This window comes from Anomaloglossus baeobatrachus, chromosome 6 (assembly GCF_048569485.1).
Source record: "Anomaloglossus baeobatrachus isolate aAnoBae1 chromosome 6, aAnoBae1.hap1, whole genome shotgun sequence".
Lineage (NCBI taxonomy): Eukaryota > Metazoa > Chordata > Amphibia > Anura > Aromobatidae > Anomaloglossus > Anomaloglossus baeobatrachus.
The window spans coordinates 185,516,976-185,542,073 of record NC_134358.1 but is presented as its reverse complement, the minus strand read 5'-3'; the positions used below and the strand labels follow the sequence as shown (position 1 = coordinate 185,542,073).

Below are 25,098 nucleotides of genomic sequence, written 5' to 3'. Positions count from 1 at the left end.
TAGAATGCAGCCCAGGAGCTGCAGAGGGGGAAACTGTTAGGTTTATAGCTAAATTTCTGATGACAGGTTCCCTTTAAGGCAATGCCATACTGGCACTAGGATGCTGAATCCAAGCATACCATTTGTAGACAGATCAGATGCTTGGTTGCTGAAATATCTAATCTAAGTTCCAGAAATGCATGTCACCAATTTTCTGTAAGTAAATGGATTTCAAAAAGAGCTATTGACATTAAATTCTCACCAGATGTCAGTTAAAAAAAAAAACAAAAAAAAACAACAAAAAACATTCAATTCAGAGGCAAGGAAATCAAACCATAAGGGTCAATAAATTGAGTGATGTGTAATAATGACAAATAACACAGGAAGTGTATTTAACACACTTACTGAAATTTAATACTTCGTACAAAAGCCTTTGTGGTGGGTACAGCATCTAATCACCCCCTGTATGGAGAAACTAGTCACATGCATTGCTCAGGTGTGACTTTGGCCCATTCTTCCACACACTTTAAATAATTTCCATAAAATGTCTAGTAGATTAAAGTCAGGTGATAGAAGGGTCATTTTAGCAGCTTTATTTTCTCTCAAACCAAGTGTGTATTATGGCATCCAAAAAGTTATTTTGTTTCTCTTCTGACCAGACTGTTCTCCCAGTATTTCACAGGCTTTGCTAAATGTTGTTTAGCAAACTTTAAAAACATCCTTTTCATTCAGCAATTGAGTCTTGTGTGGCAAGCATGCATATAAGCCATGGAGGTTGAGTACTGTATTTTTCAGATTATAAGACACACTTTTCCTCCAAAAAAATTGAGTGGAAAATGAGGGGTGCATCTTAAAATCCAAATATAGCTTACCGGGAGGTGAATTGGCGGGGGGCTGTGCGGCTGTGTGCGGGCGTCCGGGTGCCTATTGGTGCGTCCGGCCGGCCGCATGTCCGTGCGTGCGGGTGCCAGCGGCCAGTTGCCTCTGTACCGGCGGCCGGTTGCCTCTGTCGCGGCGCCCAGCTGCCTCACTGTGCGGGCGGCCTGCTGGCTGCCACTCTGCGCGGCCTGGCAGGCAGCCGGGTGGCTGTGCAGACTGCGGTGGCTGTGCGAGTCGGGTGTCAGTCTGTCCACGGTCCCAACTTCAAATGATGGCGCCGTGAGTCAGCGCATGCACAGATTGAGCTCTTTGACGGGAGCTCCATCTGCGCACGCGCCGGTACGGGCGCCATGTCTTTGAAGCTAGGACCTCGGACAGAGTGGGACACTCGCTGCACTAGCCTGCTCAACCACACAACCACCGCATCTTCCACTGCCAGCACTGACCCATCGTTGCCACCACTGACCCCCACCACAGCCTGTGACCCAGTGTAACCACCGCTGCCGCCCCCCTCCGGTAAGACAACACCGGCGTATAAGACTGACCCCATTATTTTTTATTTTTATTTTTTTCTCTAAACTTGGGGTGAGTCTTATAACCCGAAGCGTCTTATAAAACAAAAAATAAACCGGTATGTTTTCTTTGAAACAATTGTACGGTACCTGCCAATGCCAGATCTTTCTGTAGCTCTTAAAAGACGGCCCTTGGACAGCTCTGATAAGTCTCTCCACTACTGTCTGAAATCACACAGGAAGCACGGGTCATGGTTGGTTTACAATGAATTGTTATCCACTTCCAGATTATGGCCCCAAACCTTTTCAGCATAAATTCTTCTGTAACCATCAGTATGTTTTGACAGCTCACTGGCAGTTTGTGTGTTCAATACTTTTTCCCTGTGTCATTTCTTTATGGACATTATGGTTTGATTTCTTTGCATATGTGGATTGGATGGGTTGTTACAGTCATCTCATGAGACATATAAGTCAATAGCAGCTTTAGAAATATATTTACTTAGAAAATTGGAGAGGTGCTCAGTACTTTCACACCATTGGTGGATAGACCGTTAAGGCCCTGTCACACACAGATAATCTGCGGCAGATCTGTGGTTGCAGTGAAATTGTGGACAATCAGTGTCAGGTTTGTGGCTGTGTACAAATGGAACAATATGTCCATGATTTCACTGCAACCACAGATCTGCCAAAGATTTATCTCTGTGTGTGACGGGGCCTTTAGGCTCCTGTGCAAGAGCAGTATATGGGCCCTTTGCAGTTAAAGAGCTCAAAATGCACAAGTTGACATGTTTTGTATGTAAAAATGGGCCCCCCAACCTCTTGGGCCCCTGTGCGGCTACCCAGTGATACATCTGCCACCGTTTCACACATGGTATATTTTATATTATACACATTAAATATAAAACCACACACACACACACTATAAAAGTTATAATACAGACATTACAAGATAGGAAGCTGGATAAAGCGGAGAGAGACACGATTGATATGAGATACACTGATAAATATGAGCTACAAAGATGAGAAAGTTTGCCTAAACAACATATATAATATTGTTCTAACATCATTAGGCGACACTTAAACCCCACATTTACTACACGCTGCATGAATACTGTCTAATGCAGCAATTATTACCAGAAAGGAAATCACATCGTGCAAAATGATATCAGGAGCCGAGCGATGGCTTTTTCCCCCATCTGGGATAATTCACACAGCGTGCAGCCTCTCCTCCCACACAGTCACATTTTATAAATAGAAGAACGCTATTTTCATCTGACAGCCTCAGAAGGGGGAAAAAAACATTAGTGTTTGAAAAAGGGACTAGGAATTCTCCAGTACAAAATAACCAACCATACAAATCCCGCGATATGGAATCATTACTCTACATGGCGGCTCTCAATGCAGATACTTTCCAGGCACAGAATGATGTGGGCTGACTATTCAGGGGAGAATTTCAGGGAAACTGTTTTTATTTTTCCTTTAATGTAACATGGAAAGCTAGGTGAGCGATGAAGGCAGATAATGGAGTCTGCACACGGATCCCATCACCCCAGCAGAAAACGTCTCATACGCATGTCCAGCAAAGTGTCCTTCAAGCCAATGGAGATAACCCCTTTAATATTTTGGCATTGTTTATCACACTAGAAAATTTAAAACTGCATGCCATACTGTAAAATTGGATCAATAGTCTCCTCTCCCCAGCGATCCAGTGACTACGCTCCTGCAACATTCCTGATCTACATTCACATGTGACCACTGCAGCCAATCAGTGGCTATAATCAGTTACAAGTAATGTCAGCATCATGGCTCCCACTGTAGAATGTCCCACATGACCACTGGAGCCACTGAATAACCTTGCTGAATATCCTAAAGTCACACAGTATAAGTGCAGTACACTAATACATAGCTGTTCCGTAAGGCCCTAGAGCTGTTATGAGCCAGTGATTTCATAAGGCAACATACAAGAAACTATGGCTCTGTATAGAGCCCCCATACGGTGGCACACCACATTTTACCAAGCAGCAGGAGCAATTGGCATCTATTCAGCTTCCTGCACACAGCGATGCCATGCGCCAAGGCCCAATACTGGCGTGTGCCCAACGGCTCCCTTTGCCACAAGTATCATGGACATGGCAGATAATAGGTCAGTCACAGATTAAAAAACGAATGCAAGTGCCCCATCTGCAATACACTGCTAAACGTGACACCCTATCATTAAAAGGAATCTGTCACCAGGTTTTAGCTATGTCATCTGAGAGCAGCATAACGTAGAGGCAGAGACCCAGATTCCAGTGATGGGTCACTTACTGAGCTGTTTGTTGTCATTTTGAAAAAAAAAATCAATGTTTTCTTTGGTGCAGATCTAGCAGTTATACAGCGCTCATGAATATGCCGGACTACCTGGCAGCAGGTAGATTAGTCCTCTACTGATAATTACTGCTGATTTTTGTCAAATCTACACTAAGCAGCCAAGTGACATTACTGGAATCAGGATCTCTGCCCCGATGTTATACTGCTCTCAGATTAGGTGACAAACCTGGTGACAGATTCCCTCCCTCCCACACTTCCAACTATAGCAGCATGAAAGGAGAGCATATTTTAGAATGAAATTCTCCATGTTACACATTTCAATTTTTCACTAGTCACTGAAATGGTGGGAAATGTTATTTTAGCCTTTGTGTAACTGACCGTTCAGCCATAGCATCTGGACGCGAAGACATCATGCTATCTGCTGCATAAATTAGCAGCCCATTTCAATAAGGAGAACTGTTTTCCAAGAGTTTATCAGCACCTGCTAAATTAATTAAATTCTACATGAAGTCGTCCAACCTCCGCCTCCCCTCACAGCCCAGAACTGCAGCCATCGTTACGTGCCGACAGGTCAGTGAGCCGCAGTCTGCAGTCGCTGGCTCCTCATCCATCCTGGGAGAGAAGGAACAGTGTCTCCTCCATTACGCTCATGAATCAAAGTTTTTGACAAAACTCCCCACCACAATGACAAAACCAAACCAAAATCATCCTAATTCAACACCATACAATAAAAGATGCTCGAGCCATCACTGATTAACACTGTAAAGGCTTTATAAAGTGTGCAGAACTTAGAAGGTACTGTGCAACATTGAAACATTTCCTGTAACTAAATCTCTGAGGCTATGTGCGCACTTACCGGATTTTGCCGCGGATTTTCCGCGGATTTGCTGCATGTTTCGCTGCAGAAAATGTTCATAACATCTCTGCAGTGAATCACCAGCAAATCCTATGGAGAAAAAAAATCCTGTGCGCCCTGGGAGGAATTTGACAGCTGCATGTTTTGCTGCGGGAATCCCGCAGCAAAAACAAGTGCATGTCACTTCTTTTCCACACATCGCTGCGGGATTTCACTCCATTGACTCAATGTTAATCATGAAATCCCGCAGGGAATAACGCAGGCAGCAAATTCTGTGCGGTTCACTGCGTTTTCCTGCGTTATTCCCTGCGGTATTTCGCGGTTTACCTCCGGTAATGTGCATCGCTTGTCTGCTGTTTTGCAGGGAAGTGATGTCATTACAGGAAGAGGAAGCCGTGCAGAGTAAACACACACACATCACTGACACATACAGACATCACAGACATAGAACACAGACACAGACACATAGAACACACATAGAAAGAAAACGGAAATATAGGAAAAAAAGAACGTGGGCTCCGCTGCATATTTACCTTCCAGCCGAGGTAAGCACACAGCGGCGGCCCGGTATTCTCAGGCTGGGGAGGGAGAGGGGCAGGGAGAATGTCCCCCGCCTCACTCCCCCTCCCGCAGCCGAGAATATCAGCCGCAGCTGCCCCGGGACTGTCACATGCATTATGCGACAATACCGGCGTGTCCTCGGCTCTTCTTGCCACCGTGTAGCAGTGGTGGCAAGGTAATACAAGGGGTTAATGGTGATGGGGGACCACCGCCATTAACTCCAGGCTTGATCATGGCAGCGTCTGTGTGACAGCTGACATGATCAACCCGTAAGTAAAGTGAATAAAACACAGACACCGAAAAATCCTTTATTTTAAATAAAACAAACAAGCCTCGTTCACCATTTTATTAACCCCTCCCAAACAAAGCTCCGGCGTAGTCCAGCGCTCCGGCGTAATCCACAGGTCCTGCGCTGCTGACATCCAGCCGCGACTGTCACAGACACAGGCTGAATGCAGCAGACAGCAGAGGTAATTACCGGTCATTTCCCACGGCCGGTAATGTGAACTCACTGCCGACCGTGGGAAATGTAGCGATCTGTCCTCTATCTATCTATCTATCTATCCCTCTGTCTGTCTGTCTGTCTGTCCGTCTATCTATCCCTCTATCTATTCTTCTGTCTATCCACTATCAGAATTAAATGTATTTTTTTTTTTTTTTCAATGTGCTTTATTGCATTGAATGCAATAAAGCACATCCCAACCCGCACGCGGCAAAACCGCGGCAATACCGCGAATAATACCGCGGTCAAACCGCATGCGGTTTCCCGCGGTTTTTTACCGCGGGTGCGGTAATCTTTGAGGGCATGCGGAATTTTCTCAAGAAAATTCCATTTCCCAGTGCACACAGAGCCTAAAGCGGTTAACTGGTTTAGAAGAACTTGCAACCGCTGCTGTGACTAAAATATGAAGGCCCTCCTCCAGCATAAAAGGTACCACAATCTGTTACCCCTTTTATCTGACATACATATTGGTTTAAAAAGAGGAGATAATCTGACTTTTTTTGCCATGTGGCTGAGAACTTACATGCAGGTAGTTGCTACCTACCTGCCTGTTCTGACCAGCGACATCTCTCCAGATTTCAGGCAGAAATCACCACAAAGCATCTGTTTGCTCTGTCACCTGAGCATCGCTGCCAATATCGCATTGACTGACCTCGCCAGTAACATTCAGACAACACTGCGCAGAGCGGAAGGGAAGGGGCTGCCCTGCTGATGTCCACAACTGCTGATCCAGAACAGATACAGGCAGTTGGCAACTACATGCCAGTAAGTTTTAAGCTGCGTTAAAAAAAAAAAAAACAAAAAACCCAAATAACCACCTCAAAAGGGAATCTGTCAGCAGGTTTTTGCTATGCAAGTTGAAGCAAGCATGCTGCGAGGGTTAAAATTCAGGGATACCCATCTCGTCAAAGCCTGATCTGTTTATTTGCCATGTTTGTTTGAGCAACAGGACCCTTCTTGCAGGACCACAAAGTCTCATGCACAGCAGTCAGCACGCCCCCTCCTGTGATTGACACCTCGCTGTCAAGTGCAATCTCTATTGAGAGCCTGGTGTGGCTAGGACAGCCCTCTGAACTCTGCTATAGGACTAAAGCTAAAAAATCTGATTGTGTCAGTATAGCTGCAGCCAGTCATCTAAGTGACACATTGTTGGATTCAGAATCTCTGCCTACATCACGCTGCTCTCAGATGAGGTAGGAAAAACCTGACAGATTCCCTTAAAGAGCTATTCAAAAGCCCTTTATTGTGGGAACCCATAACAGCCCAAGATCAGACAGACAGACACACAGACAGACACACAGACAGACACACAGACAGACACACAGACAGACACAGACAGACACACAGACAGACACACAGACAGACACACAGACAGACACACAGACAGACACACAGACAGACACACAGACAGACACACAGACAGACACACCTAACTTAAAAAATGTATGACATGATAAATCATTCCAAGGAAATCTCCACTTTACAGGTAGGTTTACTTACATAACTTTTGTACTGTGAGTTACAGCCTTTATTAGTTATTGGTCAGAGCTGCAATCACATTTCTGCTGTCACAAAGCTATCAACAGCTTATAATTAATTATACTGAGTTTCTATAACGCTAATTATATCTACATCAGATGACAGTATAGTGCCAGTGTTTGGTCAGACTAAGCATGTCAGTATTTAGGACAGTTTTTCAAACTCCAGTCCTCATGGCCCCCAACAAGTCAGGTTTTCAGGATTTCCTTACTATTGAACAAGTGATTGAATCATCAAAGCATCACTTGTGCTATATTAAGGAAATCCTGAAAACATGACCTGTTGGGGGTTGTGAGGACTGGAGTTTGGGAAACACTGATTTAGGACTAAAGAATTGTGAACCCAGCTCATGGGTATATTACAGACTAAGGCTATGTGCCCACGTTGCGTATTTGCATGCAGTTACGCTGCATATTGCACTGCAGCGTAACTGCATGCGTCCTGCGTCCCCAGCACAATCTATGAAGATTGGGGATGGAATTTGCACACGTTGTGTTTGAGAACGCAGCGTTTTGGCTACTGCCAAGACGCTGCATTCTAAAAAGCAACATGTCACTTTTGTGCGTTTTGGTTGCAATGTCTGTCTCTCCATCGGTCGGTCTGTCTCTCATACTCACCGATCACTGACCGAACACCGGCGCGGCGCTGCATGGCTATCACACTGCGGCGGCTTCTCCAGCTTTTGAAAATGTCGGCTGCTCATTATTCCATCTTGTATTCACTGCTTCCCCTGCCCACCGGCACCTATGATTTGTTGCAGTCAGACACGCCCCCCACGCTGAGTGACAGCTGTCTAACTGCAACCAATCACAGCCGCTGGGTGGGCAGGTCTATGTAGTGCAGTAAAATAAAAAAAAAACTCACGTGCGGTCCCCCCCAATTTTGATACCAGCTAAGATAAAGCCACAAGGCTGAAAGCTGGTATTCTCAGGATGGGGAGCCCCACGTTATGGGAGCCCCCCCCAGCCTAAAAATCAGCCAGCAGCCGCCCAGAATGGCCGTATCGATTACATGAGACAGTCCCGGGACTCTAACCGGCTCATCCAGAATTGCCCTGGTGCGGTGGAAATCTGGGTAATAAGGAGTTAATGGCAGCCCATAGCTGTCACTAAGTCCTACGTTAATCATTGCAGGCATCTATGAGACACCCCCAATGATTAACCTGTAAGTGAAAGTAAATAAAACACAAACGCCCAAAAAAATCCTTTATTTGAAATAATAAAAAAAAAAAACAAATATAAAAACACCCTCTTTCACCACTTTATTAAAATCCCCAAATACCCTTCTAGGTCCGGCGTAATCCACACGAGGTCCCGCGACTCATCCAGCGCTGCTACATGAAGCTGACAGAAGCGACAGTAGAACACCGCCGCTCCGGTCAGCTCCACGCAGAAACTGAAGTGAGTCGTGCTGGCAGCGGAGACGTCACTCAGGTTACCCGCGGCCACAAGTCTCGGGTGGAGGACTCGAGCTGGCCGCGGGTAACCTGAGTGACGACACCCGTGATCGCGTGGCTCACTTCAATCACTCAAGAGATTTGCAGTCACCGGTGAGTCCTTCACCTGTAATCGCAAATCAAGCCGCTGCACACGCACAGAGCCGTGCGATCACAAGAAAGTCGGGTGAAGTTCATCAGTTTATTCTGATCGCGCAGTTCTGTCTCGCAGCGAGCCATGTGCTCTTTTTGACAGTGCGGTCCCACTCAGTTCTGCTGCAAGTCTATGGGGATGCTGCAGAGCCTAGTGTGACCGCACTGACAAAAATGTGCGTTCTGGATGTTTTTCCCATGGCAGAGCAAGCATCCAGAACGCATGAATTCTATAGTTACAATGCATCTCAGAACGCAGCTTTTCGGCTGCGTTCTGAGACACACATGCAGTGACTTACATTACGTTCTATTACGCAGCGTGTGAGTACATCGCCTAATGGCGCACACAGAAAGTTCGTTCACTGCCAGTTCATCTAATGAACAATCGCTCAGGACTAAATCAGCTTATATAAAACATGGAGGCTCATTTGTCAGGCGGTTTGATAGTCCATGCTGGCATGAAAACCATTGAGACGGCAGCACATCCTTTGTTTATACAGTGTGTCCACACATTCTGTCCACTGCCATTAACTTGAGAACGGCGGCAGCTATAGGCATAGAAGTGGTGTCTAGGTATAGTAAAGTAGCCATGCACTACGCAATGAAACCTATAGCGCCACCTGGTGGAAAACAACAGTTAGCATTTTTATCTCGAAAACGGAATGAGAGAGAAAAAAAAAAAAAAGTGAATTACAAAGTTGTAGTCAATCATCAATTCACACTGGACACACTGTATAGGATGATGATGCTAACTTAAAATTCTATGCTCGCAGAACTATACTAGGCTGCTTTCACACATCCGGTAGGTGCAGAACCGGCCAGTCCGGCTCTAAAACCTATGCAACGGATGCGGCGAAAAAGCCGCATCCTTTGCACAAGTTTTTTAAATGGGGCCCGTCCGTTTTTTGCCGCTTGCGGCAGGCTACTGAGCATGTGCAGTTGCAAAAACTGCATGCGGCGGCCGGATGCGGTTTTTGCTGCATCGCGCCGCATCCAGCGTTCATATGCATGCACTGAAAAATGAGCCGCATCAGCCGGATGCGGCGCGATGCAGGTTTTTTTGCCGCACAAAAAAAACCGTGCCAGGCAACGTTCCATCCGGCCGCCGCAACGGGTAAATCTGCCGCATGCGGCAAAAAACGGACGGAACGCAAGCCCATGCGGCACAATACGGCACTAATAAGAGTCTATGCAGGAAAAACGCAACCGGCAGCCAAAAAAAAAAACGGTTGAGTTTTTCCTGCAAAGTGCCGCACAGGAAAAACCAGGTGTGTGAAAGCAGCCTTAACGATTGTTCTGTGTACACAATTCAGCCTGCCTAAACAGACCAGTAAATGACCAGCTTGTGTACAGCCAATTGACAAAACGGCCACAGCCACTCTAAGTGGTCCCAACTCCGTCATATTCCGGCCCTCATCTTTTAGAGATCCTGATATATGGATGCACAGCAGTTTATGTTATTGTTTTGGAATATGCATAACAGTCACATTGCAGTTTTAGTCACGGCACTTTTTCTTCTGCTACAAGACCTTTTCATGCAAAACAGGCATAAGGATAGAATCATGTAACAACCTACAATAAAATATTAATTCAAAATCTCACACCTAGGCTTCCTTTTAGGTTTGGCCCATGGGAAGTTACGAGCGATGCACCCAAATTATCAGAAATACTAAATTATTCAATACCTGATTAAAGGAATGTCACTTATTTGTATTTAACACCCAAGAAATGTTAGTTGACTTGTACCTCATGAAGGGCTTACTGTATATAGAAGAATCATTAAATAAACACCTAGAGAAAACACGTAGGACTTAGGAATTTGATAAACTTTTTCAACAAACCTGTATCAATTGCTCTGCTCAGCTTTTTCTCTATACAATCCACAGAATGGACTGCATTAAAAATGACAGGTTCCCTTTAAAAATGGACTAGTCCCCGGATTTTACAATACAAACTGCAAATACTATATTGGACTCTGAGATTGTTGTACTTTATACATGCATGTCAGAATATTAGTACAATGAGATTAAATCCAGCATTTTATGAGTCTAGGCAAATAGTGAGAGCTCTTGTACCCACATATTAAATCTCCAACCAACACCTCAGTGTCCCTCCTCCCTGCTGAAATCTTGCAATGCTCAGTACACGCTATGGCTGTCACATGGGTGGAGACAGTTAATATCTGATAAAAAAATGTAATGGTTTGTAAGTACATCCGGTCTAAGAAAATATATTTAATAAATGCAGTTTTGTATTGTGAGAAATCAATCTCAGGGGCAGGACAGGAGACAGGAGCCCACAGACTCTTCAATGAAAATCTCATTGTGTCAGTAATAAAGTGGGTTTATTTTCTTGGGTGATATGTAGATTTCCCTTACATACCACTAGATTCAGTTCCTACCTTTATTTCTTTATTGATATAATAAATGTCATTGTATATATATCTGGTAACAGGACGTATTGCTTACATATGGTAATCCAGGTAATAACCTGATCATACAGGGAAGATTTCTTGAGATGCACCATCTGGCCGGCCTGTCATGTTATTGTAGATATAAACTCAACATATCAATGTACTGCCAGCTGTTTCATGCATTGCATATAATAATGAATGCAGGTTTTCACCATCAGCCCCGCTGCTAATGTAATAAACCAGTCACAGGTATTCGGATGTAAAGGCAATAAATATGAATAACGTCACTGATCTGTCCAATAGTTCAGCCTTCTAGGCCGGGTGCTACACAACCAGAGAGTGACTGTTTCTACAGCTGACTAATGGCATCAGACAGGCATTTTTTTTTTTTTTTTTTTAACTTAACTTAATCTTTTAATGCATGGTGCGTAAAACACAACAAAAGGTTGTCCAAAGGGAAAGGTAATAAAGAAAAACGTATTTTCACCCACTCCATGATCCACAACTGCCTCTGGTCAAGGAGTTCTACAATAATCGGAAGTTATGAATTTCCATTCTTTGTTCACCTGTCAACTGAAATCTGATCGGCTGCAGCGGTAAGGTGACTGGACTAGGAAGACATCTAAGGCACATCAGTACACAGCAGAGATAGGCAGCCATTACACTACACTGAAATTTGATGGCAGAGGGTGGTAATCTGACATCAAGGTTTTTAAAAAAGAAAACAAAAGCAAAAAAAAAAAAAATAAGTTTGTGAAAATTTTGGATTCAGTAACATGGAGCATGACCCAATAAACCAAGTCACCACAGTGCCAAGTTATTTACAAAGTGCTGGTCCACCATTACGGTCAGTCAGCAAGTCTCCTTAAGGCTATGTGCGTACGTGTGCGCTCTGCACCGCACCGAAAAGGTGCGCTTCAGAGCGCAGCTGAAAAGCTGCGTTCTGAAGCACATGGTGCCGTCGAGAACGTGCGCTCTGCCTGCAGCTCCTGCCATAGACAGAGCAGGGGCTGCCGGCAAAGCGCACGGAAGAAGTGACATGTCACTTCTTAGAACGCAGCGATTTGGGCAGCAGCCAAAGCGCTGCGTTCTAATATGCCACGTGCGCACGGCCCCTGCACAATCTCCAAAAATTGTAGCGCAGCGTAACTGCATGCGTCCTGCGTCCCCTGCACAAAGCGCAGCGTAACTGCAGGAATTAAAAAAAACGCAACTTTTGCCGCCGGTTGCGTTTTTTCCGATAGACTTGCATTAGCGCCGTATTGTGCCGCATGGCCTTGCGTTGCGTCAGTTTTTTGCCGGATGCGGCATATTTAGCCCATGCGGCGGCCGGATGGAACGTTGCCTGGCACGTTTTTTTTGTGCGGCGAAAAACGCATTGCGCCGGATCCGGCGCGATTTACCATACAAGCCTATGGACGCCGGATGCGGCAAAAAACGCATCCGGCTGCCGGATGCGTTTTTTTGCACTGCGCGTGCTCAGTATCAAGCCGCATCCGTCAAAAAACGGACGGGCCGCATGGAAAAACTTATGCAACGGATCAGTTTTTTTCGCCGCATACGTTGCATAGGTTTTTGAGCCGGATTGAGCCGCACTGCTAAAACCGGATGTGTGAAAGCAGCCTAAGGCCTGCGACACACATTCGTGCCGCCTGCACGTGTTTGTCATTTTTTACACGTACCGGTGGCACGGAGACACGTTAAGCAATGCTACCCTATTGTAGCAGGCACACACGTAAAACCACATGGAACGTGTGTCCGTGTGCGTTTGTACGTGTGTGCGTTTTTCAAAGCGCTGACATGTCAGTGTTTTCTCCCGCAGCACGGGTGTCACACGGCCCGCACCCGTACCACACGGGTGTAGTGTGGATGCGGTCCTGTGTGACATGCGCCGGAGAAAACACATGTCAATAAAAAAAAAAAAAACAAAAAAAAAAAAACTAACTCACCTTCTCCAGCCCTCCTGTCTCTGCCGCTGCTGCCTCTTGCTACCGACTGCAACTTATTATTCTCATTTAATATTTACTTCACTGCCTGGCAGCAGCAGCAGCGGGGAGATGGGAGGGCTGGAGACCGAGGATCAGCACCACGGACAGCAGGAAGGACCAGGTGAGTATGATAATTACCGATTCTACGTGTGCTATTGCAGATAGCATACATAGAACACACGTGGCCCGCACGTACCAGAGACACGTACTTACCTGCACGCAACACGTAGGGAAAACACGTGTCTCTCGGCACGTGCGTGAATTTCACCTGAGTGTGGCAGAGGCCTAAACCAAATTTATGTTCTTCACAAGGAGAAATGTAACCACTTACAACACATAAGTGAGCGTGTTCACCACTGCTCGGGTACCTGGTGCTCGGCCGAGTACCCTCGAAGCTCAAAATGTTTCGTATGTAAAATAATGACCACAATTCACTGGATCGCCAAATCATCGACTTACATTATACCTGTTACTCGAGTTGAGTCCTTTCAGAGAATCTGTCTTGCTCGACTCAAGAACCAAGCACCAGAGCATTTTAATCGCTCGCCCATCTCTACTGACATCCTTTGTCCCAGGCCTCTCACCCAGCCAAATAATTTCAACTGCCTTTAAATACTGATAAAAGGCAAACAACTCGAAACGCATGTATTAAAGAAACATGTTCACAGACCTCTAAAAACAGTTTAAATGAGCAGCTAAATTGAACCCTTATTTACCCGTTAACGCTTGTTTACAATGGTCGGCTTATATAAAACATATAAGCAAACACTCAAAGTCAAGTGAATTGATTGATCAAGCTGGCATTGGCGTTATTGACAGCCCATCGTCCTGTGTAAACTAGCCTAAAAACAGTACCCAAGGTAACATCACAAAACTTTTGTAGGGGTGTTACTCCCCTGACAATTTTGAAGCCATGTGCTTTCCGACCGCATATTTGATCACGTCCATCTCTGCAGACGAGGAAATGCTTATTTCCTAAAGAATATATTTTTCCAAGAGTTCTTGTAACAGCTCATAGCAGCCAACTGTGTCCAATTAGGAAAATGACTCTAATATCCCAGTTCCAATTGCCGTCATCTGTTTGGTATAAGTTCTCCTGCTCTGTAGTCAGAATATAATTCTCTTCTAATTCTGTTTCTCTCATCATTAAAAAACCGAGGGACCCAGTTGAGATTTTGTTTGGCAGTCATCTCTACTAAATAGATTATAGGGGAAAGGAGGAAGTATTTTTAATGTTACGCAAAACCAAATATAATTTTGTTTATTACAAACATACTGGGTTATTTTCAGAAAGTGCACCATATGCTGCTTTCCTTGATCCCCCCCCACCTTCCCAAAAAAAATTAAAAAAAAATTAAAAAAAAACAACAAACACCCCAAAACTGTAGTCACTTCAGCACATTTAACTTGGAGTTGTTGCATTGGCAGCACAGATGAGCTCTTCTGTACCTTTGCTAGACTTTGAAAACTAAACATGATTTCATGATACTTTGTCATGAGAAGTCTGTCTGAGGCCACCCAGTGGTTATAATGTGTATTGCGGTTTGTGTAGGGTTTTGCTCACAGATTGCAATTTCCTTTCGTGTATGTATCATGTGAAATTTAGAGTCCGACAAAATTTGAGCCAAGATAAAAGTATAATCAATCTGTATATATTAGGACAGAGTAGCAAGTTATCTGTTTTAGCAATCCTATTGTTGCTCATCATTGGCGACTTATTTCGCGCACAATCCATATCAGACCAGTGTATAATCCTCTGGGATGGTGTCAGAATGTCATGACCTGTGTTATTTCAGGATAGCATGTCAATTAATTGTTAATATCACATTCACATCTATCGTGCTTGATAGTCTATGTGTGGATGTAACCTACATACTAATTTATAGATAATTGGTCCACAAAAAAAAAAAAAATATATATAAATATATATATATATATATACATATACACACACACACACACACACACACACATATACACACATATATACACACATATATACACACACATATATACACACACATATATACACACACACACACACACACACACCTATATATACCGTATTTTTCGGACTATAAGACGTACCCTGGTTTTAGAGGAGGAAAATAGGAAAATAAAACTAAGCAAAAAAATGTGGTCATGACACACTGTTATGGGGCGAGGATCTGCTGCTGACACTATTATGGGGGTAATGTCCCCAAATTCTCTACTAAGGTAACCCCATCCTGGTAATGATCCTCCTGCCTTGTATATGATCCTGCTATAAACTCCCAACCTGCTCATATACCCCCATCCTGCTCATATACCCCCATCCTGCTCATATACCCCCATCCTGCTCATATACCCCCATCCTGCTCATATACCCCCATCCTGCTCATATACCCCCATCCTGCTCATATACCCCCATCCTGCTCATATACCCCCATCCTGCTCATATACCCCCATCCTGCTCATATACCCCCATCCTGCTCATATACCCCCATCCTGCTCATATACCCCCATCCTGCTCATATACCCCCATCCTGCTCATATACCCCCATCCTGCTCATATACCCCCATCCTGCTCATATACCCCCATCCTGCTCATATACCCCCATCCTGCTCATATACCCCCATCCTGCTCATATACCCCCAATCCTGCTCATATACCCCCAATCCTGCTCATATACCCCCATCCTGCTCATATACCCCCATCCTGTTCATATACCCCCATCCTGTTCATATACCCCCATCCTGTTCATATACCCCCCATCCTGTTCATATACCCCCCATCCTGTTCATATACCCCCCATCCTGTTCATATACCCCCCATCCATCCTGCTCATATACCCCCCATCCATCCTGCTCATATACTCCCCATCCATCCTGCTCATACTCCCATCCTGTTCATATACCCCCCATCCATCCTGCTATATGCCCCCATCGTGCTCATATACCATCCTGGTATATGGCCTGTATCCTATAGCACAGAGAAAAAAAAAAATAAACGTTTATACTCACCTCTTCCTCACTCCCTGCAGCACCGATCATCTTCATCTCTGCGCCGCTGACCTGTGTGTGTGGAGCCGTTCCCTTGCAGCATCGCGATGTCTTCCTGTCTGTGTAGATCACCTGATCAGCACAGATCAGCTGACCGGCACAGACAGGAAGACATCGCGTGCTGCAGGGGGACAGCTCCACACACGGGGACAGCTCATCCTCCCGCCCACCTGTCAGCGCCGGCTTCTGCGCTGAGAAATGTGCGGGAGGATGGGCGTGCATATGTAATGAGCGGGCCCACGTGGTCACGGCAGGCGCTGCTACTGCCTGCTCGTGCCCCCGATGACCCGCTCCACCCTCATTCCCGGCCGCAGCCCCTATAGTCAGACCATAAGACGCACCCCCAACATTTGGGGGGGGGGTAGGGGGGGGGGGGGGAGTGCGTCTTACGGTCTGAAAAATACGGTATCGGTCGATGTAAAAAATATATTATTATTATTATTATTTTATATTATATACACACATATATATATTATGCTGAAGGAGAAACGTTAGAACTAGGAACTTCTTGCTACATTAAAGAAGATAATTTGCGTTAAGTTTGATAAAACCGGTCACATGACAAACTGACTTGTGAGAGGATTGTCCTGACAGGAGCACAACAGCTTCATGTATTTCTTTGCAGCCAACACGTTCCTATCAGAAGAGCCAAGGGCCGGTCCAGGCAATGCAATCCTCGCGTGAGACTCACGCCTAATGAGAGAAAGCTGCCTCTGTTTCCTACACGGCTGATCTTAAATTTTCTAAATTCTCAATTTGTAGGTAAAATCTGTATTTACTGAAAACCAATTGTTTATTTACAGAGATGACGAAGACAGTTGTGTATAGGGGAGGCGGGAGGACCTCTGCCTCTAGTTCCACCATCCTCATCCAATCTCCACTTTACCCCTCAAGATTTCATTTACTACTAGGATTTAGTAGCGTAAAAATAGGTTTATCAAAATGCTCAATTCACGAATATTTAGCAATGAAAGATCAGTCTAGGAGGAGTCAGAAGCAGATTTCTCTGGTATGACCACCTTTAATGTCCGAATAATTTATCAAGTAAATTAAAATGAAGGTTACTCTTTACATTAGATGTTGTATAACCTTATCCCACATTTTGAGGCATACTTGTGGGGTTCATGGTAAAAAAAGGATGCAAAGAGATTAGCCAAAGTATCTTGCACCTGAGTTATAGTGGTTTTGTCAGTTTCCATTAGACAAGTTGACCCCCCCACCTTCAGACAAGCTTTAATATCGGGTCACCTTGGTCATCATTTCACAAGCTTGATGAAGGACTTAACCAAAATGTTCCCATTTTACTTTACTGCAATTTTTAATTGTGGCTCATTGCTTGCTTCATCAGTTTGAAAATATCAATACCTGCTTAAAAAGGGTTTCCCCTACCCCTCCTAACAAAAATGTACACTTAATTTTTTAGATAGAGAACTTCATACACTTTTCTTTGCATTGGTGCCTGCTCATTCAGCCATCAGCCTCATAAGCAATGTTTGCGACAGATCAACTGTTTTTTTCATCCACACAAATAACCCAGCCTCCTTTTGTGTGGGACCAATGCACAAGTACAGAAGGGGTCCTTCTTAGCAAATTAGCAGTCAGCCAGCCCCTTCACACACAAACACTGATGATGCCCTGAAACAGTATGCAATCTGCCTCTTACGTTTTACGCCAACACAGAAAAATGTTAGAGGTTCATCTTTGAAGATTAAGTGGACAACTTAACATTGAATAAATTTAATTTTATATTAAATGTTAATCGCTGCCAGAAAAACCATCCACATTTCCTTACCTGTGAAAGCATTTGTGGCCTGGTAACCAGCTTCCTGCATACTGCTCTGCCAGCAAGAGTGAGTGCGAGTCCAACCTTAACCTGTCCTAGCCAGAAATCGTGGATGGGCAAGAAACTGTCAGGTAACTTCCATTTTAGTCAGAGTCCATTGCTTCGTCTGCTCTCATGCATCCAAATAATTTGCTTCGAGCCTTTGGTCCCAAATGGCTGACGAGATTGGGCAATGCTTTATCAGAAAGGGATTTTAGGCAAGTTATCCATCCAACCAAAAATATATCGCCATGATGCTGAACACAATACTTGGAAAGGAAGAAGTTATAACGATGTTGCAATATTATCCTATAGTCGAACAACTCCCATAAGCCTAGGGTAGCCTTGATCTTGTTGGGTTTGTTGGTGCAGACTTCAGGCTGTGTCTGGCCTTCAATATCTTGACAGTTTCAAGTCCCTCAGCAAATCAAACTAGGATGAGAAGAAGAAAAAAAACAAAAAGTGGAGATTAGGTTACCCAAAAGCCAGCACAGATATGAACAAAGGCATGAAGAAAGAAAACCCTCTGGAACTGGTGGTCAGCATTACAGGGGGATTTTCAAAAGGTAAATATTACAATTTTGCCGAGATGTTAAGTGTGACCACATAGCACTTTGAAATGTAAATCTCATCCCATATTCGGAGTTGCATATCACCCCCTGATGCTGTTTATCTTTTCACTTCAAAGCTATAGTTACTACAGATCGAAGGGGCACAGAGGGAGAGGAGGTGAAAGAAAGAACAAGACTGGAATTAAACTAGAACCATCTGAAGTCTGTTTTCCTACATCCCTAGAAGGATAGTCTCTACATCACCCCACACCTCCCCTTTGCTTAACGTTGTGCATTATTTTCTTTTGTATATTAATTTTTCAGTATGCAATAATTTTAAACAAGTTCAGTGGAATCTAGTTCTGCAGAAAATCCCTATCAGATTTCAACCTTAGTTTAAAAAGTTATCCATTTTCTGCATTCCCTCTTTCTTGCCCTCCTCGCCCCTTCCACCTGCTGGTCTTTGCAGTGATGCATCAATCTGAGCATCACCCTGATACAAGCAGTCAACGGACTTCAGTGTCTACCTATGTGCCAGAAAACCTATGCACACAAAAACCTGGATGTCGAAGGGGTACTGATTAATGGATTGGCTAAGGATTTAACATGTACTTTTATGTTTTGGGGCAGAAGTGGGGTGGGGGGGAATTGGGTGTGTGTGACATTTCTGGTAAGCTTCCATGCTGTGATGAAGAATATAGCCTTAAACAGGTGGAGCGTAAATGAAGTCCACATGTCCATTATGTTACAGACTTTGGCTTTCAGCAGAAGTATCACTCTTATCTCCCAAGTAAGGCCAAACTTACACGTCCTGTGATCATCCATGACAATGGATCCAGCAGCAATCTGTTGGCAAAAAAGTTGAGCACACTTTTCTCCTCAAAAGATATTCACAGAATCTTTGTTTTTTGTTTGCTTTTTTTAAAGCATGGTAATCTATGTGAAACTGATCCGTTACCCGCTATTAAGCCACCTATTTTTCTTGCATTTGTATAGAATGTTTTTTTTCTGTCTGGATCAGTTTTGAATGGAAGATAAATAGTAACCAGTTAAATCAATTTTCCATACACTCCAATGTTAAAAAAACGGACCCTGCAAAAACGAATTCTCAAAAACTTTCAAGTTGCGTTTACACGGCATTTTTTGGAAACAGATTGTTGCTTGATCCGTTCGAATGGATGATTAGAGGACATGAAAATTTGGCTTTACTTGGGAGATACGAGTGTTGATAATTCTGCTGAAAGCCAAAATCTGCAATAGTTATTTTTGTCTTGAAGTGTGCGTCTGTTTTCCTGATTTATATTACAAAAGGGACCGAAAGAATGCTCTAGGAGCGGGCCCAATTCCTAAAACAACTTGCTTTTCCTATCACAGTGGCAGGTAATAAGTTCACACCAGGAGCATGATGTGGAGTACTCATGATCACTGTCAAACTTTAATAATCTCGTATAATCTAATTTGTACAATTCAGAAATACAGATCATCAAAAGCAGTTACTGCGTACAGCAAAATGTTCAGGTGAACACATACAGCAACCAATTAAAAATACAGCAACCCCAAACACTGGGAAGGTGAAAAGAAAAATGCAATTTCTAGGAACATTTATAAACCAGGAGCAAGAAAAATAGAACTATATTTAGAAAGCAGTCATCAAAAGAACTGAATTCTAGGAAAAAGCTTCAGGCTAAGTAAGCATGTAGTACCTGCTATAGATTAATCAATGTACGAGGCACGATCCGCCGGTGCTTTATCAAAGCCTGTCCTGTCATTTAACAAGGAAGATTATGCGCAGAATATGTGTGAAAGGCCATAGAGGAGTGGAGAGCCGAGAAAAGATAAATTACTTGGATCTGTGCATTGCAGCGCACCCCCTGATGTGAACATAACCTAGATTTACTTTATGGTTCTACCAGACATAACCGGGCAACAAGCAAACTGACATTCACAGGGCTTGTTATCTGTAGTTTGTATTTCACTGTTAAATACCAAACAAGGAATTGCTTAAATTAGACAAGCTGTTTTAATTAATTTATTTCATTTTTACTTTAATGGGAGAACATATGAGGAAGGGGGATGTGTGCAGCTGTCACGCTCCAGTCAGGAGAGGAGCATTGCGTTGCAATCCTCTTTAGTTATACGGTTGTGTGACTTCACTACATATCAGATGTTTTACATTAAAGCGCAAGCAAGTACCGGGATTTTCTTATATAAAACTAAGGCCAGTGCTATAATGGCACTATCATGCTGATTCTATACATACCTTTAACTGTTCTCTAGGATGTGTAGTTTTTGAAACACCAGCAAGTAAAGTTTGTAAAATGAGCAGCTTTTTGATTGGCAGCAGCTGCCGATCAGCTAATAGCTAGGTGGGGGGGGTTTGATAGTGATTTTCGCCCCCTGCATGTACCTCCCCTATCTTTTACTTATGCCAAATCCATTATAGAAGAGTTACTAATGGTTGTGGCTAGAAGGGCCTTGCGGATGTCATACCCATGTGACCAAAAGGGGTGGGGCATCAGCCAACATAGCTGATACCAGGAAGCATTTTACTGTTGGATGAAACCCTGCTCCTTCTAGTCACATGGGTATGACATCAGCAAGCTCCTAGCCACACCCATTAGTAAGACGCTTCTAATTTTCTAAGGTGAAAAACTGGCAAAAATGCTGAAGAGAAAGGACATGCTCATGGTTTAAAAAGTGCAGCAAAAACCAAGGAGGTTAACAAAAAAAAAAAGTCTGAAAAAAACGCAGGTGTTCTGTGTGCACATGCATGACATTTCTGGAATCTCAGACTTTGTTGGCACTATGAAGGCAGTGTTTTAATTAGCATGGATTTGCATAGAACCAAAAAGGTAAAAACCATGCTAAAAAAAAAACCCACCAAAAACACCTTGTGTGAACATAGCCTAAGGATTATATTTTGATTACAACTTTAGGCTACGTTCACACACTGCGTTTGACAGTTTTTGGCCGCTAAAAACGCACAAAAAAAGCACCCGCGCCAAAAAACGCATGCGTTTTTACCGCGATTTGGTGCATTTTTGGCTGCGTTTTGATCTCTGCGGTTTTATAATGCATTGCATGGGGGGGAAAACGCAGAAAAACGCAGGAAATTGACATGTCCATTTTTTTTTAAGCTCAAAAACGTAGCTTAAAAAAAAAAAAAAAAAGATGAAAACTCAGGCTTTGCTGGGGAAGCAAAGTCATGCAGTTGAGGCCAAAAACGCACCCGAAAAACGCACTGTGCGCACATAGCCTTATTCGTTTTTTGGTTTATTGCAGAAAGTTTGTAATTTTGCCAAGTACAATTTACATAGCTCAAAGCAACTACTTTAAAAGGGAACCTGTTATGGTCATGTGCAATCAATCAATGACCGTTGCTCATGGTCGTAACCACATATACCTACCTACAATGCCCTGAACATGAAGTAAAAGTCATGGCTATCTGAATACAACTGCACTACATTTCTAATTGGAGGTATTTGCTAATATTACACCTACTAAATATTGGGATAGGATATTGGTGACTTCCCTTTCATTTATATTTCCTAACAAATGCTGCAATTAAAAAAGTAACCTGATGACAGTGTAATATATAAAACACCATTATGTTTAGTAAAACTAAGATATCTGCTCAACGTGAATTCTGTGATCCTTAATGAAACAGGTAGCGTTGTGAACACTTTCACAGAGGGTGTTTACTAAACCAGTGGGTAAGAACTGGAGTAGATTAATAGAAAACTGGTATAATAAGATGTTACTTCAAGAACAAGAAATAACAATGCTCCTGCTCAGTGGGCGGAAAGTTAATCCGATAAAGCCATTTTTCTTCCTTCCAAGGTCTATGCTTATTAATTTACTAACAACTGAATCATAGAGGAATGTCAGATTTGGTTTGCAGAAGGATAAAGTATGTATTAATGCTTTCTGGGCTTGTGTTGCTCGGCTTGACTACGCATCTACACACTGAGGCTGAGGATCGCTTTTAGAAAGAAATATGAAACATTGTGATAAACGACTAAACTAGGACCTTTGGGCAGATCATCCACTATAGATGTCATTCTTTGTTACTTTACATTGTCAGTATGCCTAGAGATTTATAGCTTTTCAATCATAACAGAATAATACACACCACCCTAACATGAATTATGCACAGAGCTTTCTAAGAAAATACCATCAGTAGCTGGCATCTTAAATCCATAGCTGGTTGTTGCATAGGCACTGACGAAATAAGGAGAATTATTGAGATAATAAACCTAGAATTTTGCTCTTTACAAATACTTTCACTAGCCTAGTTACATGATCCGGTGAAGCAATGTATGCATTTTTCATATATTAAGGCTATGTTCACACTGCGTCTTTTAGAACCACAAAGATGCAGCATTTTTGGCCCAAAAATAACGCACCCACAGCAAAAACATCAAAAATCGCATGAGTTTTTACCGCATTTTGCCCAACATGTTTTTTTGTTGTTTTTTTTTTTTTTAAAGTCAAATCTATTGACTGGAAGGGCTCAAAAAATGCTGGAAAATGCAAAAAGAATTGACATGCTGCATCTTTAGGCTATGTGCGCACAGTGCGTTTTTCGCGTGCGTTTTTGGCCTTAAAACTGCAGGACTTTGCTTCCCCAGCAAAGTCTGAGTTTTCATTTTTGCTGTCCGCACACATCTGTTTTTTTTACCTGCGTTTTTGAGTTAAAAAAAAAAAAAATGGACGTCAGTTCTTTCCTGCGTTTTTCTGCGTTTTCCGCCCATGCAATGCATTTGAAAAACACAGCAAAACGCAGAGATCAAAAACGCAGCAAAACGCAGCCAAAAATGCACGCGTTTTTGATGCGTTTTTTCGACGCAGGTGCGTTTTTGTGCGTTTTCAGCGGCCAAAAACGCACAAAAACGCAGCGTCAAAAAGACGCAGTGTGCGAACCTAGCCTTAAAATCACAGCCAAGATGCAGCCAGAAAAGATGCCCAGTGTGGACAGCAAAATAGAAGTCTCAGACTTTGCTGGGAGAAGAAAATTCATGCATTTATCTTTGTGATCTCAAATGCACCAAAAACACAATTAAAGATGCACTGTGTGAACATAGGTTGTACAAAATTTGTGTTTTTTTCTACCGTTGAAATCTAAAATACATACTATTTCAATTAACCAGTTTCTACTTCCCTTACTCTTCCCCCTTTCAAAACAGGAAAGGACCTCCTCTTCCTCGTGTCAGTGAGGCGATGGAGACAGACCAAAAACCATGTGCAGATCGCTGTAGTGCAGCATATGGATAAACTGATCAAGTCTATGGGTGTGCCAAAAAAAAAAAAAAATCTCATTGTTTTGTCTGGATGAAAAATTAGAAAGTTGATTTATTGGCTTGTGAGAACCTAGAGCCTTAAATTTATTGTGAAGAACATGCTGAACCGTTTAAAGGGCTCTTTCGTACGTTGCGTAATTGCATGCATTTACGCTGCATATAGGACTGCAGCTTAAATGCATGCGTCCTGCGTCCCCTGCACAATGTAGATTGTGCATGACACATGCACACGTTGCTTTCATGAACGCAGCGATTTGGGTGCTAAAATTTTGACCCAAATCAGTGTGTTCATAAAATGAGCATGTCAATTACTCCGTGCGCTATGGATGCAGCTCTCACTCACTATGGTGGGTGCAGCATCCCAAGCACATTAAATCTGCTTTTTTTGTTTGTTTTTTTTAACAGAAAAACTGCATCCATTATGCAGTGTTTCTGCAGCGATGTGATGCCAAATCGCTGCAGAATATTCAGCAGTTACGTGCGCATGAGCCCTAAAGCCTTGGGTTGTGTGATGGATGTTACATTTTTATACATTCCCATTTGGACTACTTTGATAGCCTTAGTGCCATAAAGGAGATGGAACCTAAATATGATGGACTACTGCTCATGACAAGATCTGCAGGCTTTTTTTTTCCACTTATAAAAAGAAGTATCAAAGAGGAAAAAGCAAGAATTTCACAAAACATTTGCAGAATGAATATTCAATACATTTTAAGATAATGTCGTTGACTTTTTTTGGACTAAAGATTATTCTTGCTCATCTTGCTTGTACATTTAATTTGCGTTGAGCAACATCCATGAGGTTAAAAAATAGAGTTTTTTTTAAATCAGGGACTAAGAAAACATAAGTCAGTCATTCAAACTTAAAAATGTTCATAAACCCAAATTCTACATACCTGAGAAGCAAGCCATCAGGCTTTGTATGGTAGGCCCACCCCATGTACCCCTATTTCTTACAGAAAGGTGGCAAGTGGGTATAGTAAAGCCACAAAAGAGGGTAAAAAAAACCCCAAAAACGAACGTTTACTTATTGATTAAATTAAAATAAGCCGCACTATTACTGAAACCACATTGTGTTTAGATTTGACCAAAGAATATTTGCATTTGTCAAAAAAAGTTCCATATAAAAGGGCTACTCAAAAAGTTAAGGATATTTGGGTTTTGGGTGAAATTTTTGGAAAACACAAGTTCATGCTACAGTAATATTTTAACATGAAATTAGGGTAATATATATATATATATATATATATATATAT

General features: G+C 43.0%; 1 protein-coding gene across 2 annotated transcripts in view; it reads right to left on the bottom strand.

The window, feature by feature from the left end:
* LDLRAD4 (low density lipoprotein receptor class A domain containing 4) overlaps positions 1-25,098 on the bottom strand; it is a 345,350-nt gene that overhangs the window by 202,220 nt on the left and 118,032 nt on the right. Inside the window, exon 2 of one of the 2 annotated variants that reach the window (XM_075314594.1) lies at positions 17,962-18,423. The exons of the other annotated variant lie outside the window; for it this stretch is intronic. Within the exon in view, the coding sequence (XP_075170709.1) occupies positions 17,962-18,001 (40 nt within the window). The 5' untranslated portion in view covers positions 18,002-18,423. The remainder of the gene's footprint in view (positions 1-17,961; positions 18,424-25,098) is intronic. 2 annotated transcript variants of the gene reach the window in all.